The sequence below is a fragment of the Aethalodelphis obliquidens genome, unplaced genomic scaffold (assembly GCF_003676395.1).
Source record: "Aethalodelphis obliquidens isolate GAN/ISIS:26980383/991018 unplaced genomic scaffold, ASM367639v1 scaffold11, whole genome shotgun sequence".
Taxonomy (NCBI): Eukaryota; Metazoa; Chordata; class Mammalia; order Artiodactyla; family Delphinidae; genus Aethalodelphis; species Aethalodelphis obliquidens.
This window is the reverse complement of record NW_020837955.1, coordinates 21805876-21823294: the sequence shown is the minus strand read 5'-3', so window position 1 is coordinate 21823294 and position 17419 is coordinate 21805876. Positions and strand designations below refer to the sequence as shown.

General features: G+C 45.9%; 1 protein-coding gene across 1 annotated transcript in view; it reads right to left on the bottom strand.

The window, feature by feature from the left end:
- The window catches only part of SORCS3 (sortilin related VPS10 domain containing receptor 3), a 583600-nt gene that overhangs the window by 407368 nt on the left and 158813 nt on the right, over positions 1–17419 (bottom strand). The window contains exon 2 of the mRNA XM_027112540.1: positions 1103–1170. Coding sequence (XP_026968341.1) covers positions 1103–1170 — 68 coding nt within the window. The remainder of the gene's footprint in view (positions 1–1102; positions 1171–17419) is intronic.

Here is a 17419-nt window from a genome sequence, read left to right as displayed (position 1 = left end):
AGAAGCAGCCAGGCGTGCTGATACTCACGCCCCAGACCCCCCTGCTCCAAAACCCCAGCAGACCCTCAGGACTGGCGCTGGGATAAGACACAGCCGAGTGAATGGCCTTTTGTGACACTGTTCTCCCCAGTGTCTACAAGTGGCAGAGCAAATGGAATGGATACGCAGCCCTCTTGAGGCCCATGGAGGTAATAAGCACAGAGCATGAAGCGCTGACTCAGAGTGGCTGATGAAACTTGCTGGTGCCCTGTGTGACTGCCAGCAGCGTGGCGGCGACCGTGAACTTGCATGTGAGGAGGTATATGGAAGAGCGAGTGTGCGGCGTCCCCTAGCCAGAGAGACTGCGGGGTTCACGGCTTCGTGAAAGCCCTCTCTGACTTAATCCACCCACGTCCTTCTCCCTGTCCCAGCCTTCCGTCAGGGCTGATTTATCCTGCAGGCACATGGACACAGAGCCTAGGGTTCACAAAAATGCTGTCATTTCTTTTAAAGCCACAAACAAAAAAAATGAGTATTTTAGGCTGAAAACAAGTTTTAACATACACTATTAATATATTTGTCTTTACACCAGTACAGTTGTAAAATACATTTTTTAATGTTATTTTATGGATGAAGAAGCCCACGAAGGCTTGGGACCACAAACGTCATCACACGGGCCTGATTCCCACACGTGTCTATTCCCAGATTCATGGGCTTCTCAAGAATCACAGCATCTTACAGGCACAAAGGACAAGAAACAGTCCTTGGGCCTAGACTCATGCCAAGGCCAGCATCCCTCCTACAGCACGCTCCCTTATCCACGGCCTCCACTTTCCCCAGGCATGCTCTGATCTCTCTACCCACATCCAGTCAAAGGAGATGCTGCAGGAACGCAGAAACAACCACAGTGCCAGGGAGAATATGTGACAGACCCCACGGAAGATAGCAGAGTGCTACGGAAACTGCAGATGGAGGCCATCAGTGCCACCCAGGGCATTAAAGGGGGCATCCAGGAGGAGGACCATCTTCTGCTCCTTTCAAAACAAGCTCTCCAACTGCTTAGCTGGCATTCCTCACGTGAGCCGAACCCGAGTAGCCAGGTAAGAATCTCTAACCCACTTACCTCCAAAGTGAGCTCTCTGTCACGCTTCCCAGGTTGAAGTCATACAGCTTCGTCAGGATAAGTATAACCTGAGAGGGGGTGAGGAGGAGGGCAGAGGAGAAGAAGAAAAAGGAAGCCGGCTTTAGTTTGCGTAACAATGTACAGTTCATCTCAAATCACCCAGTGGAGGGCTTAGAATTTATCTGTGGAGTTGAGGGGTATTATAGGATCAAGCAAGGGGGAAAGAATTATTAATTTAATGCTCCCCCGTAACTGGTAGCACTTATTTTAATCCCGACAATGCTTTGCATTTGAAATAAAACATGTCAACAGGAATTAACTGGGTACTGACAGTTGTTTCTCCACATCTGTCCTCCTTCAAGGTCAGGCACAGGCCAGCTGGCTCTGTTCACACGTGTGGCCACCCAGAGATCAGAGGATGGGCTTGCTTTTGATCTGGAGATGACTTTGACTTACAGATGTAGACCTAAGAGGCTAAGAAAGAACTGGGCCTGATTCTGTGTCTACAGAGAGGTTCAAAGAGATTTTGTGTTCCCATCACAGGGCCTCAAAGCCATAAAAGCTTGAATGACAGGCAAGCCCAGCCCCCAACAGTCTCTGATGCCACCTGCCTTCTACCATGTCCCACCCATGGAGTAAGCAGGTCATCAGACTCCACTGGACTCCAGGACCACTTTCGTGACTCCAGTTGAAACTAAGAAACCCAGAAGGAAAGCTGTATGTGTCAAAGAGCTGGACAGCCTGTAATAGGGTTAGCAGTTTTCTGAAATGATCTTCCATTGGCCAGGCTGGTCCCAGGCCCTTTTAACTTCTCCAGCTGGGAACCTGGACCTCAAACGTTTCCCTGCCTATGCCTCGTGCGCCCAGACAGTGGCTTAGGAACAACCCCGTATCTACCAGGATGCTAAGCGCAGGCACCTGAATCGATTTTAATCAAAACACAGGTGCCTAATATACAGTGTCTGCCTGCACGCATGATAATCCAGTTACACATAATTGTGTTTATCTAAATTTAATGCACAACTCATTTCACTTTTCTCAGCTCCTTCGCCTTCCACAATTTAACTTCCTCCAGTTCATTTGCACAGCACCCATTAAACTCTTTCCGAGATAATGAATTTCTGCTACCAAGATGGGACTTTCCCATTCTAGGTAACCATTTAAGATTAAAGAAAAATAATCAGCCATTATATTGAACGTTTTTGTGGCATTTAACCGACGACAAAACACTCACTTTGAGATTTATTCTCATCCAGCACCCCATGGGGTCAGTCAGTACCATTTCCACCTCTTTTATGTAAACTAAGAAAAAATTAGAGGCCAGGATATGATCCATTATGGGTCAAAGAGAATCCCTGGAAAAGCTGACTTGCAACATTCAACTTCTCTGCAGGGCCATGACTGTATGATTCTTACGTCTTCTCTCAGATTGTGTCCTGTGATGGGGAGTAGTAGGTTGGCAAGAAACAGCCAAGCAAAGAAGAACATCAATGACGTGGCTATTTGTAGAACAGGAGAATAGGTACCGAGGCACCAAGCTACCTGTCCTATTAGCATAGCACAACTGCAAGGAGCGTGTATCCTTTGCAAAGCATTGTTCTCCATGGTCACTCAGTGGTCCATGCCTCTTCCATTAATAGCGGGTTTCCTCATTTGTAAAATTCAGGGGCTAATGAAGACAAGACTTATCCAAACCTTCTCCAACCAAATAGCAATGTGCTGATAATTCCTATTTGTTAAATTAATACAAACACATACACATACATACACACCAGACTTCTCTTCATTTTACTTCTTTCATTGACGAAGTCATTCTTTCACAGTCCCTATGTAAAAACATGGGTGCCTATGTGCAGACCATCCCAAAATCTAGACAAAGAAACTCAAAGCTATGCTCTTCTAGAAACAGATCGGAACACCCATCTAGAATCTGCAGGAGCAACTAAGACGACTTCACTGTCTCCCAACATCAAGGCTTCAGGGACATCAAACATCTCAAAAAAAGTGCAAAGCCCACAAAGAAAGCAGCAAGAGATGTTGGGGGTCAGAGGTCACTTAACTGATTGCCTAACAAACAACTGGGTCTGGAAAACCCCTCAAAAATGCAGAGCCCTTCTCACGTGTCTGTGTCTCCTTACCCAGGGCTTGGATCACTCTCCTTCCTTCCATCTTCTCAAATCAAATCATCATTTTTGAGTCAATGAAAGATAATGGTGTTTCAGCAGTAAAGCATAGTCTTCAGAAGGGGATGGTGTTAATCTAGTCTATTACCTTCATTTTACAGATGCGGAAACTGAGACACAGAGAGAGGAGATGACTCAAGTTCAAGTCCCAACAATGTGTGGCCTTGACCAAGTGCCCAGGGCACAGTTCTTCCCATTCCATGAGCAAAGTTGGAGACTAACAGTCACTGGGGAGCCTGCTACATGCAGATTCCCTGGTCCCATTCCCAGCAAGTTTGACTTGGTGGATCCTGGGGAGGGTCCAGAAACCTTCCTGTAGCTATCAGAGGATCACGCTTTGAGAAAGACTCCACCACACCACGATTCCTCTCCCGACTCCATGCGGCAGTGACACCACCCTTCCACTATGGTGGAATCCTGATCTCTAAAAGCATCTTTGCCTTTAAATTGAGCGGACTTTACAAAGAAAGCAGGCCATAGGAGATGCATAAGGAAGATGTCTCCACAAAATCACCCCAACATTCCCCAGAGGAAAGGTCCAAACACTGAGAATTGGGGCTGGAAGCTACCTTTCCCCTGGAGCCAGCATAGAAGGACAATAATAAAGTTATGAAGACACGATCATGTAACCTTTAGCCTTAAGATATTCTGTGCCTAGCAAAGAAAACCAAGATTGAAAGAAAGCCTGTCAACCTCTGGCTTCTCTCACCATTCAGAGCCTTCCAAAGGCCACCAGGAAGAAGGGATTACCAGGGCAGAAAACTGAAAGCAGATGCACTAAACCCACTAACAAGCCCTGGGCTGCTGGGCAAGGACTCATATCAGAATGAGAAGATGTGAGTGTGACCAAAGAATCACCAGTGGATAGATGAGGCCTGCAGGAAGGATGCAGGAAGGATGCAGGAAGGATGCAGGAAGGATGCAGGAAGGATGGAGGAGCTACCCTGGGAGCCACAGCAAAGCCTGACTTGACTCCTCTCCAGCAGATACCCCCAGATGAGGGTTGGCAGTCAAATTCAAAGAAGGAAAAGCAGGGACCAAACATTAATTGAACCCTTCCTATGTGCTAAATACTACACTGGGTGCTTCTCAGTCCTCACAACACACTTCTGAGATTGAGCAGATGTCATATAGCATCTGCATTTTACAGATGAGGAAAGTGAGCCCTAAGAGTTAAGCAATTTGCTCCCCAAAGCACACAACTAGCAGGAGACAGAGCCAGCATTCCCACCCAGGGCTACGAGACTCCACCATGCTTGTTCCGCTCTGACGCAATGCTCCTCCCTTCGGCAAATGTTTATGTGAGCTTTTTGTGTGCAAGGCAATGAGCAGGCAGACTGAGAGGTGGGCACATCCTTGCTCTCAAGGAGTTTATCACTCAGTCATGAATTCCACAAATATTTACTGAGCTCCTCTTATGTGAATTAGAAAGACATCCGCTAAACTCTGGGAATCGGGGAAAGATACAGAGCTCAAGGCCCAGGGGTGAAGGTAACTTTTGTTTTCTTTGTTCTTGGAGAAAGAAATAGGAAACAGAGATGTGTAATGAGGAAATAACTAGACAAACTGTTGGGAGATCCAGGTTTGTCAAATAAGCTTTGTCAAAAAGTTTCTCTTTGACCAACACGCTACAAATCCTAGGGGGATTTTAGACAGCAGGAGAAATGAAAATAAATTGGAATTATTCATGAGTAAATAGCAGTTCTCTCTTAATATAAGCTATACACACACAGAATAGTAAAGTCACATATATAAGAGCTCCTCTGTATAGGCACATATAACTGTAAATTGGCATCAGACATATTCTCTGGAAGAGCATTTGTTCATACATCTCTTATAGCTTTTATCAAACTGGATTGACGTGACTTCTCCACGTCTGTCTTGTCTGTTAGACTGTGACCTCTTTGAGCTAAAAAATCAGGTCTCATTCAACTCTGCATCCCCAATGCCTAGCACAACACCTGACACACGGCAGGTGCTATATAAGGTCCACTGAATGAATTATAAATGAATGACAGTAAAAGAAGGGATGAGATGATAAGTGTATCTGAGAGGTGCAGATAATGTGAGATAAGAGTTGAAAGGAGGAGGCAATTAAGTCTAGAAAATGTGGTCATCAAAGTCTTCATGAAGGAAAGATTACATGAGCCAAAACTTGAAGTATGAAGAATTTGGAGACAGAGAAATGGAGATTTACTCCCTTGACTGTCTGGCCTCTCTCTTCATCCCTCCCTCCCTCCCTGTCTTTCTTTCTTTCCTTCATATTTTAGCTGGACAAAAATAGATAGAAAAAAGGGCAGAAGGGTGCCATTTCAGTTACAAGAAACAGCACAGAGGTAGAGCAGAATGGGCCATTAGGGTCTAGAACAGTCATGTGTTGAGTGCAGTGTCAACACATGGGGACACCAACCACTTGGAGACACGGTCAGGCTGTGCCAGGGTGAGAAAGAAGGCACAAAGGACGATGGAATCGTGCAGGAAGGACAGAGGAAGCCCAGCCTGTAGTCAACTATGGACTGACAAAAAGTTTTATAAGCATGAAGAGGGTGATAATGAGGGACTATATTATAACAAGAGCCTTACTATGTATAAACATATACCATATAATATTACTATATATTACATATATAATATCAATATATTGTATATTAGATGACTATATTATAACAAAAGGCTTACGGTATGTTCATATATATATCTATACACACATATTATATGTATTATATATATATATTAAGGGACTGTATTGTAATAAGCGACTCATATAATTAGGTGACAATAAAGGGACATGGCTGGCCTCTTACAAAATCCATTGGTGCTGCCCTTGCTGACCACCTACCTCCAATCTTCTTGTCCCCAGGCATCTAATGTCTTCTGCTGCCCCCAGATGCTCAGGCCAGCCCTCAGCTAACTGCCTGACCTTTAGACACACACAATGCCAGTAACTAATGTCTTTATTTGTCACATCCCCTCTCCCGTTCATTCTTCTATTCCTGCCTTATGGCAAACACAGCATAGGATCCGTGGTGATAAAGTGATCAAAAGAGAAATGGCTCCTGTCTTCATAAAATGTATACTCTCCCTTAATGTATAATCTTCTTTAGGAAGATTTTACATTTCATGAAGACAGGACCCATTGGGTCCAGCCGTCTGCCTCCTGGATGGGGCTCGCCCGGCAGCATGGAAAGAACGGAGCACTTGCAACTAGAGGGCTGCACTCAAAACCCAATATCACCATATGCTACTGGGTGAGCCTGATCAACTTACTAACATTTTCAGTATCTGTTCCAGTTTCCTAAAATGGGGATAATGATTCTCCTTCCCCTGCCAGCCTCACAGGATTTTTGATTTGAATCAAATAAGGAAAGCTGACCTGCTTTAGAAGCTGTACTATGCAAATGTGAGTGATTAGTATGATAATTACCCTTCAGGAGACAAGGGTTGCAAGTCATCCTTATCTGATGGGGTGAGGGGGATTCAGATCCTAGCGTTGCTAAGCTCCTTCTGAAAAATACCCACCCATCCTAGACCCCCGCTGCAACACAGCAGGCTGCAAATCAGACCCGGTATGTTCCCTGGGCTCCCGCACTCAGCTTCCGCTTTAGAAGCAAAGCAGAAAGCCCTGGGGGATTCCTGTCCTCTGAAAGGATAACGCATAATCTGAAAATTCATAAATCACTGGGACGCTCTCGCCCGTGAGCACATTCAGTGAAATGAGGACCTTTAGTGTCTGTAAAATTTTACTCTGAAGGAAAATGACTTTAGTTCATTAAACCTTCCTGAAACCTTGGTACCTTTCAATCCATGGGGCTCTATGCATGTCCCCTCCAGGTCCCCCTCACCTCTCACCACCTCATTCCTGCCCCTACCTGATAGTTCTTTGTTTCCAGCCAATTGGAATATGGACGGTGGCCTTCTTTACCGAAAGTGATTCACAGTGGTAACGTAGTAAGGATGCTAAAACCTACTCCTCGGGGAGTGTACACAAAAGTGCATTTTTCAGTCTCAGCAGAGTCTGAATTCTGGAGCCCTCCTCCCACTTCATGAGGCACTCCCCCCCACCCCCCCGGGAACAGAAACTGAATATTTACAGTCCACAGCCCAACTGACCCCCAGTCTAACAATGTCTGGGCACCAACTGGGTATCCAGAACTGTGCTAGGTATATGCCAAGTTCAGAATAACATAAATGGTGTTCCCTGCCCACCATGAGTTTACAATCTAGCTGAGAGGGCAAGGAATTGTACAAGAAATATCATCTTTGTCATCTTGTTCCATTGCATGCAATTTCACAAACCGGTTATCCCGTTCCCTGTTTTTTTTAAAGGGCAGATCATCAACTCTGTGGTTCAAGATAGAACCTCAGCATGAGCCCTGAGTCCACCCTCATCCCACACTTAGCAAGACAAACATCAAGTCCTCTGAAATGTGTTGCGGTCCACTGGATCATCCTCATAATGTTTTCATTCATTCACTAAGCAAATATGTATGGAATGCTTCCTCGTGGCCAAGCGCTATGGATTCAGCAGTGAAGACAACAAACCAGCTTCTCTGCCCCCATAGAGTTTATATTCCGGCAAGGGACATAAACAAACACATAAGTAGGTAAGTGACATAGTAGTCAGAGGATGGTGGGTTAGATGATGGACATATCAGCACTTAGAGCAAGTGCTCGTATGCAGGCGTGGTCCAGGGCTTTGCAGGCTGAAGCAGTATAGAAGGAGCCCAGGAAAGTTATCTGTGAAAAACTGACACTCAAGCAAAACCCTGAATGAAGTAAGGGATGAAGCCATGTGGCTATCTGGGTCATAAACATTACAGGCAGAGAAAAAGGCAAATGCAAAGATCCTGAGGCAGGAACGTGCCTGACATATTCAAGAAACAGCAAGGAGCCCAATGAGGATGGAGCGGAGAGACAGGGAGAGTAGTAGGAGATGAGGTCCGGGAAATTTGGGGAGGCTTAGATCTTGCTGGGACTTGTGAAGGACTGGCTCTTACTGAGTGAGATGAGAAGCTACTAGAGGATTTTACTAGAGGACTTAAGTTTTCACAGGGTGCTTCTGGTCACTGTGTTGAGAGAGGCATCGAGAAGACAAAAGTGAATTAGGATCCTGTTGTAATCATCCAGGCGAAACATGGTACGGGGTAGACCAGAGCAACAGCCGCAGACAGGAGAAGAAACATGATCTGAAGATATTTTGAAGGTAGAGTCAAGAAGATTTGCTGACAAATTGGATATAGGGCGTGAAGGAAAGAGAATAGTCCAAAACGACCCTCAGAGTTTGGGACTAAGTAATTAGAAGCATAGAGTTGCCATTTTATGAGATGGAGACTGTAGGAGAAGGAGGTTGGGAGGAAAGCTGAGAAGTTTAGCTTTGGACGTTAAGTTTGAGATGCCTAAGAGAATTCAAGCGGAGAAGTCAAATAGCTGAATAAATGAGTCTGGAGTTCAGCGCAGAGAGTCTAGGCTGAAAAACCTCAACGGGGGAGTCGTCAGTGATTAGATGGTATTTAAAGACATGAGACTAGGTTAGGTCACCAGGAGATGGAGTGTGGATAGAGTAGAGAGATAAGGATCGAAAGCTGGGGCGTTTCTGCACTGAGAGATCGGGGAATGAGAAGAAACCAGTATGTGCTTCAAGCTCTCAGAACTGGCACAGTGAATGTCTGTGTCCTGTGCGAACACTCGCCAAATGGTACTTACTACGGAGGAGCCTCTCAATAAGCATATGAACACCATGGCCTTCTGTTGAGGCCGGTAAGCCTTTCTCCCCAGATCCCCGTTGGCTCTGTGGGCTCCTGTGTATAGTGGCTACTGTGGCAGAGATGGAGGCTTTGCCTATGTTTGCCACGGACTTCCCCTCGCCAAGGCTGACATGGCCATCGTCACTGCAGTTCCCCATCTGCCAACCTCAGAAATCAGTGCTGAGCCTCAACATGGCACCTGGTGGCAAGTTGACTGCACTGTCCCCCTCCCATCACACAGAGGAAGCACTTTCTTCTCCTCGGACTTGCTTTCCTTGCCTGCGGTAAATATGCTAGAATCAAAATCTTTCCATTTCAGAGTGCCTTATTCACCGTCATGATATCCCACACAATTGCTTCTAACAAAGAAACTCATTTCACAGCAAATGAAGTGTTGTCATGGGCCTGTCCATGGAATTCACTGGTCTTCCCACAAACTACATCCGCCAGAAGCAGATGACCTGATACAATGATTGAATGGACTTCCAAAGATTCAATGACACAACTAGCTAAAAGCCAGCACTGCATGAGGTTGTGGTGCTGTCTTCTAGGATGTGGATTCGACTAGTAAATGGCCAAAATACAAAGGTCTGGGAATCAAGGGGCAAAAGTGGGAGCGCTCCTCTCATTATTCCTCGCAATAAGCCATCACAGAGTATTTTCTTCACATCCACACAACTTTTGGCTCTGTTGATAAATCTTGGTTCCTAAGGAGAAAAAACACCTGTTCCATTGAACTGGAAGCTGAAACTAATACCCAGCTATTTTGAGCTTCACATGCTACCACTGAACCAACAGGAAGAGAGGAGGCTACTTATGAATAGGGGATGGAAATGGACACTCAGAGTAGCTAAAAGGGTAGACTGTGCTGTCTGTTTACTCTCGGCCCACTTTCCTGCCTAAGTATCATAGGTAACCAGGACCCTGAGAAGCGTATTTCTAAGACTCTCCTGTCATCTGGCTTCCAATTCTGCCAGTTGGGGTGGGGTCACTCGGGGGACATGTGGACAAGGGAAAAGCTCCTCTCCTCACACTTTGTTTTTGAGTGACAAGACAACAGCAGCAACAGAGCCAGTGGTACCAACTGCAGCGGTGCTGGGTCTCAGTGAAATGAAGGGCTTGTGCAGCTCAGCACAGCCCCAGGAATCTGGGTGGGAGAGACCCTTGGCCTCTTGTACCGCCCTTCCTCCTCCTGGGCAGGGGGTAACAGTTTCTGCAGTTACCAAATTTGAGCAACTATATTTTCTCCTCCTTGTTCCTCCAGCCTTGCCGGCACTCTTGTAAATCAGTTCCTGCATTCAACGTCTTTCCTTGAGAAATACCTCGAGTCAGGGACCCTCGCTGACACAGAATGATCTGTGAGGTTAGAGGAAATTCAGGAGAGCATGTGTTCTGGAAGCCGAGAAGAGTATGGGTTTCGAGGAGGAAGGAGTGATTGGCTATGTGAAATGCTGCAGGCAGTTCATGGACAAAAAAGATGAAGAATGGACCATCAGATTTAGCTACTAGATGACTGCAAAGACCTTCAAAATAACTACTAGCTGACTTAATTTCTGGCGTTCACCCCTCTTCTATCCTTACACCAGAATGACCTTTCTAAAGCAGAGGCGGAATCCCATTGCCTACTGCCAAACAATCTCTAGTGGCTTCGGGCCGCCTTTAAGATCAAATTCCTCAGCATAACAGGGAGATCAGCTCGGGTGCTTTGTGACCGCCTGGAGGGGTGGGATAGGGAGGGTGGGGGGGAGGCAGATGCAAGAGGGAAGAGATATGGGAACATATGTATATGTATAACTGATTCACTTTGTTATAAAGCAGAAACTAACACCATTGTAAAGCAATTATACTCCAATAAAGATGTAAAAAAAAAAAAATTCCTCAGCATAGCATAAAAGATCTTTCTCAACCTGGCCCCAGATGACATTTTAACCCTCTTCTAGAGCCACTTTCCCAAAATAACATCTAAATTCTAGCCACACCAGAATACCCACGTTTCTCCTTGTTCCATGCTCCCACACTTTCACACAAGCTCTTTTCTCTCCTCTGAAAGCCCTTCTCCCACTCTCCACCTGAGGATCTCATTCTTTAAGGCCCAGCTCAAATACCATCAACACTCTGGTGTCTTACCTGTCCTCCAAGACAGAATGGATCCCCCGTAATCCATGCTCCCCTACATTGCTGCCCATACATCCAAGTATACTACTCACTAGATTACACTATAATTTTCTATTTGTATAGGCATCTCTACCATTAGGGGATGTGCTCCTTCAGGACAGACCTCGTTTTTCTCATTATTATCCAAGAGTATTATCACACTCTTTATTAACATGCTGCCTATTAACTAACAGAGATATGACACATTCGATGAACTGAAAGTGTTGCCATAGGTGTTCAAAGAAGGAGAAGATGAGTCTGGGCTGGGGTGAGCAAGTTGTCCTCATAAAGGATGAGAGGTATAAGTAAGGTCATAAGAGATGGGTGGGGAATGGAAATTCCCAGCCCTCTTCTTTCTGGAATATCTTATACAGTTTTTCAAGGGTATCTTTTTTTTAGGTAAATTAGGAAGAAAGAATTCAAAATGGGTATGAAAGAACTTCAAGAATGTCCACAAGAGGGTAAGATAAAGGGAACACACGGGCAGGGAGGGAAGATGGAGAAAGCAACCTTCTTGTATGACTACATTAAGTTTTCAAGAGTTGGTATTCTCTAGGGACGTCTAGAGAGGACAAAGATACATACCTATATCTGATGGGACGTAGACTAAAGAAAACATTACACCTACAGGCAAAAGCACGACTTGATTAAGTAATTTAGACAAGAGAAGAATATAGAAAGGGCAGAGGTGGGGATGCTAATAGATGCTGAGCACCTACAAAGTGCCCAGCCCTGTGCTTGGTGCTCTATGTGCATTACATAGGTAATGGGCATAACCACAGTGAAGGGTAGATAGCATTACCCACATTGTCCAGACGAGCAAACCGTCCAGGCCATGCAGCTAGGGAGAGGTAGGAGTCAGAACCCAAACACGGGCACGTCTGTTCCTCCATGATCCAAGGAAGGGATCAGAGATACAGAATTTAACAGGTTTAGTAGCTCTATTTAAAATGCGGCCATTGTTAAGAAAGTACTTTGCAGAATGTGGTAGCTGAACAAGGCAAGTGGCAGACCAAGGAAATGAAAATGCAGTGTTGTTGAAACAAGGAGCTTGTGAAAAATGGCTGTTGAATAGTGGGCGGTTGTTCTGGTTTTGTGTAACGAGCCATTAAAAATGAATTAAAAATCCATTCACTCTCATTCCCTAAGGGACTGAAAATGAAAGAGACAGCCATCTCTTGGAAATGATTTAGGGAGCATGCAGCCCAGTAAGCGGGGAAGGGGTGTCAAATTGCTCAGAATTCCCTGCCAGTGTCTGTACTACACGATGAGAGCTCACCAGAACCAGAGTTAATTAGCTCAACGTGTACCGTTAACTAGGAGTCTGAGCTCATACCCTCCTATATGTCCATCATTCCTTCCATCCAACCACCACCAGCACCACCCTCATGAGGAGGCCAAGGACAGAAACAGGTGTGAGCAGATGAAAGATGAAACCATGGCTCCAAAGCCACTAGTGTGAAGCTTCCAGAGATACTCATCAACAGAGAGGCAAATATAAGCTATCTGTTTCCTTGGTAATAGATCAAAAGCTCTAACGCAGACAGTCTTGGTGTAGAATCCAGGCTCTGCCACTTACTCTCTGCGTAACCTGCGGCAAGTGGCTAACCCTATGGGGCCTCCGTGGCCTTATCTGGAAAATGAGACCAGTATCACTCCCTTCACTGCACTGCTGTGAGGATTAGGCTTACGTGCCAGGCACATTCTCAGGCCTCGTCATATATTAGGTTCCTGCCATCCTGCTTTGTCTCTGAGCAAACCAGGTCATTTGCCCACCCAAGTAGGAAAATGCCATGTCCCAAGAGGGAGCACGTCACTTCTTTAGCGACGACAACTGGCAGCTCAGAAAATACAGAGCAGCCTCACAAGGCCTCTCACTGATGCAGAGATGAAAGCCTAGAGCACTCCCTGAGCGCTGGTGCTTGCTTTGTGTGGACAGGCCTTGACAGCCTCAGCAACGGGAAGATCACAGGCTCATCAAGCCCATGTTGCCTGGTGTGCGATCCTACCCACTTGCCACTTTTCATTTCAGGGTCCGTCTCCACTGGACCTGCCTGTAGGCACGCACACCCCCCTTCCTTCCGCCACTCCTGCCAAGGGGCATCACTCCCTCTTAGGTCTCAGGAGCTGAAAGAGCTCTCAGCCCAACCATCGTAGCTGCCGAACCAAGTGGATTTTCGAGGGATAAGCAGATATCCCCAGATTGGAGCTAGCTACCAGTGCAAGAGACCAGAGCAGGGATTCGACTAGATTGTAAGATGCCTCAGGGCCACACAACCGTCTGTCCTATTTTTCACTACTATATCTTCAGCACCTGGGACAGTACCCAGCATGTCCCAGATTCCCTGTATACAAGGGTGGAGTGAATGACCCATCATCTAATCCCATGATCTGGCATTTCTCACAACCTGTCTCCTATTCAACGCTACAAATGACTACACAGTGTCTCTTATGGTCGATGCACCATGCTCATTGCTGTGGAGGATGGAGGCATGAAGGACACAATGTTCCTGACACTTTAGGTGCAACCAGACAGATACACATTTATACGACTACCTTCAGTGAAAGCTGGAATCGCTCTGACTTACGCCAGGTTGTAAGTCGTTTCACCTAGTGTCTCATGGGAATCTCACAGTAACCCAGCAAGGTTGACATATGACAGAAATGAGTGATTCCCTAACAGGGATGAAGTAGAGGATTACTCTCCATGAAAATTTTTGTAAGAGGTACTATTTGAACTGGCTTATTTTTAGTAGGTGAAGAAGGCAACGACCTTTTCAGGCTAAGGATGCAGCATGAGAAGACACAATTAGGTTGAAATTGCCTGTCACGTTCCAGGTCTGGGTCGGGGGTCGGGGGTGGGGCTGGGGTCTGCAGAGGTTAGAGCTTCAGGTACATGGAGAAGGAGATGGAGACCCAGGCTGGGGTAAGACAATGATGATTTTAACTACTAGGTGTGTAAGTTTCTATTGCTGATGTAACGGATTACTACAAATAAAGTGGCTTGAAACAACACAAATGTATTATCTTACAGCTTTGGAGATCAGAAGTCCAAAATGGGTTTCAAAGGCTAAAATCAAGGTGTCGGCAGGGCTGTATTCCTACATTCCTCCTGGAGGCTCTAGGGGAGGATCCGTTTCTTGCCTTTTCCAGCTTCTAGAGGCTGCGTGCATTCCTTGGTTCCTGGTCCCCCTCCATCTTCAAAGCCAGCAATGATTGGTTGAGTCTCACACTGCATCACTCTGACTCTTCTTCCTCCCTTTTTCCCATTTAAGGATCCTTCTGATAACACTGGACCCAGCCTGGTAACCCAGGATAATCACTTTATCTTACACTCAACTGATTACAACCTTATTTCCATCTACTATCCTATCTCCCCTTTTCTATGTAATCTAACATAGTCACAGGTTCCAGGAATTAGGACATGGACATCTTTTGGGAGGACACTATTCTGCCTAGCACATCAGGTTAAAGAGTTTCAACTCTACTCAGTAAATAGCATAGAAATGTCTACTGTGCTTGAGCAGGTGAATAATCAGTTGGCACCTGCATTTTGGAAAGAAAACTGTCAGGGGTATGAAGGGTGAATCAGTGAAGATGACAAACAGGGAGTCTGGTGAGAAGGATATTACAACAGTCCCAATATAAGAGATAAGAGATCTGAACTAAGATAATGGCCATAGAGAAGGAAAGAAAGAAGGGGGGGTGGTGGGAGCCCTACGAAAACTGTTGCTAAAATTTGCAAATAGTGTATAACAGAAAAGCATGGAGTCAAAGATGCCTCTGAGGTTTCCAAGGAAGTTAATGTGCTTCATTTTAATTAAAAGGCTTGGGCTTGAAATCCAGCTCCAACACTTGCAGGAGGACCATCTCATATGTTCCCACAGTCTAACCCTCATTTCATGCCCCAGCTTGGTGGAATGGGTTTTCAAGTTACTTCCCTGCATCTATGCATCCTCCCATTGTTGGAAACATGCTCATGGCCAAATTGCTCCTTCTGCCCCATCTTGTTCTTGCCCATTTGCCTAGGGGACTTGAAGGGTCTGTTTGTTACTTCCTGCCCAACTGCCTGAACTTCTGAGAATCTTCTTCCCTCAATTAACATTTCCTGGCCTCATTCACATTTCCGGTTACCTCTTGAGCCCCTTTAGCACACTGCTTGCTTGGATCTCACCTGTGAGATGCCCAGAGAATTTGACCATGGCAGCCGCATCCCAATACCAAACAGATGAAGGGCCATCCCGTTCATGAGGTGGGAAGTGGGGAGGGGGTGTCAATTTTAGTCTCAAGCTCAAGCTCATGGACAAGCACTTGATCAAAACCCAGAGTTCTGGGGCTTCCCTGGTGGCGCAGTGGTTGAGAGTCCGCCTGCCGATGCAGGGGACACGGGTTCGTGCCGCGGGCTGGGAAGATCCCACATGCCGCGGAGCGCCAGGGCCCGTGAGCCATGGCCGCTGAGCCTGCACGTCCAGAGCCTGTGCTCCGCAACGGGAGAGGCCGCAACAGTGAGAGGCCCGCGTACCGCAAAAAAAAAAAACAAAAAACAACCCAGAGTTCTGAATCATAGAGTAAAAGGATCATCTACTCAAGCAAGAGAGTACTCATAAATCCCAGACATTAGAGGCAGAAAATATTTAGCGTATGTTCAGGGCCATGCCAGACCCAGAGAAGAATTGCTCCCCTCTGGTCTTTTGCAGTTGCTAGCATTACTCTAGCAGCCAAACCACTAGAAAGTTATCTGGATTTTGCCTAAAATAACATAAGCCTGGACTTTGTCTCCACGTAACTCCTCGGAAACGAGAACCTCCAGTGGCTGATGGTGGGTGATTTAAGCGCCCTCTCTCGTGTAGCCTAGGACATCATAACAAAGAACACATAATTTATTTGTATTGATTCACTAGCACACATCTGATCACATCTACTTGTCCTTCCTTTGGCTAAGAATCCATGGCCATGGTCCCGAGAAATTTATCTTTCACAAAATATCTCCGTAAAAAATAAGCTCCTCACATACCTTAGCTTCAGCAAAAGAGTCAGGTCAGGGAGACTTGCCAAGGAAAAGGGGAAAGGGAGCCTGCAGCCTCCTTGTGTGTTGACCCTGGTCTAAGCAATCTCCCTACCACAGACAAGGTGTGTGCTTGGACATTAAAGCTTCAGTTCTGGGACAGGGACTGTCAGATACAGAAACAGAAATTAGGGACAGATCGGATTCGTGTGCTGGAGGAATAAGGAGCACAGAGAAGCTGGTTGGATTCTGAGACAAAGAGAAGGAGTACAAAATAAGGAGCAGAAACACGGCATAAAAGTGCCCAGGTGTTCAGCACTGCTTTCCCTTGACCTTGAATGAAGGTTATTCATCCAAATAATCTTGTGCTGAGCATCTACTATGTACCTGGTTCTGCTGGAGAAGCCGGAAAAGGTTGCACATGGTTTTTTTTCTCCAGAGACTCTCAATCTAATGGAAGGGGGGAAAGGCAAGTAAGCAAGTATTTTATTTAACGTGATTTCTAGTGTACTTACTGCACTAACTCAAAAATTTTGTGACTCGTAATTCCATGGTGTAGTAGCTCCTCTCACTCCAGAATAAAGCAGAAAATCAAATCATGGGAAAAATAAAGAGAAATGGCTTTCCATTTTAACAAGGCTGATCAACTTGGTGGGCACAAGGAACTTTAAACTTGATGTTGAATGTGTTGAATGGATGCCTAGAAGGAAGCCATTTGCTTTAAATTGCTGTATCCCATTGTAGGATTTCTTCCTTAGCCTATTTAGTTGTCCTCAGCATTAATGAGATTGACTAGATAGCCCGGAAGAAACACAAATCCTCCCCTCTGTCCCCAACAACATGCATGTGTCCTTTTCTCCCTGCCAGCAACCACCGACCCACCCTTCAAGCACCAGCTCAAGCCCCATCCCCAGCAGAGAGTCATCGCTCCTTACCCCAGTCCAAAGTCATCTCTCCATTTATGGCCAACTTATTTCCCAGTATCTCCCATCCCACATGCTTATCTTACAGTTTGACCTTGACACTCTTCCTATTGAGTGGTAGATGGAGTTCATGTCCCTCCCTTTGAAAGCAGGCATATCTTTGTTACTATATTGACCAACAGTGCATAGGGGAAGTAGTGCCAAGTGACCTCCATGGTTAGCTGTGCACTCTTAGGCTGGTTGCTCTCAAGGTGCCAGTGCCATGTGTGAGGATGCCCAAACCGGACCACAGTAGGGAAGACCGCATG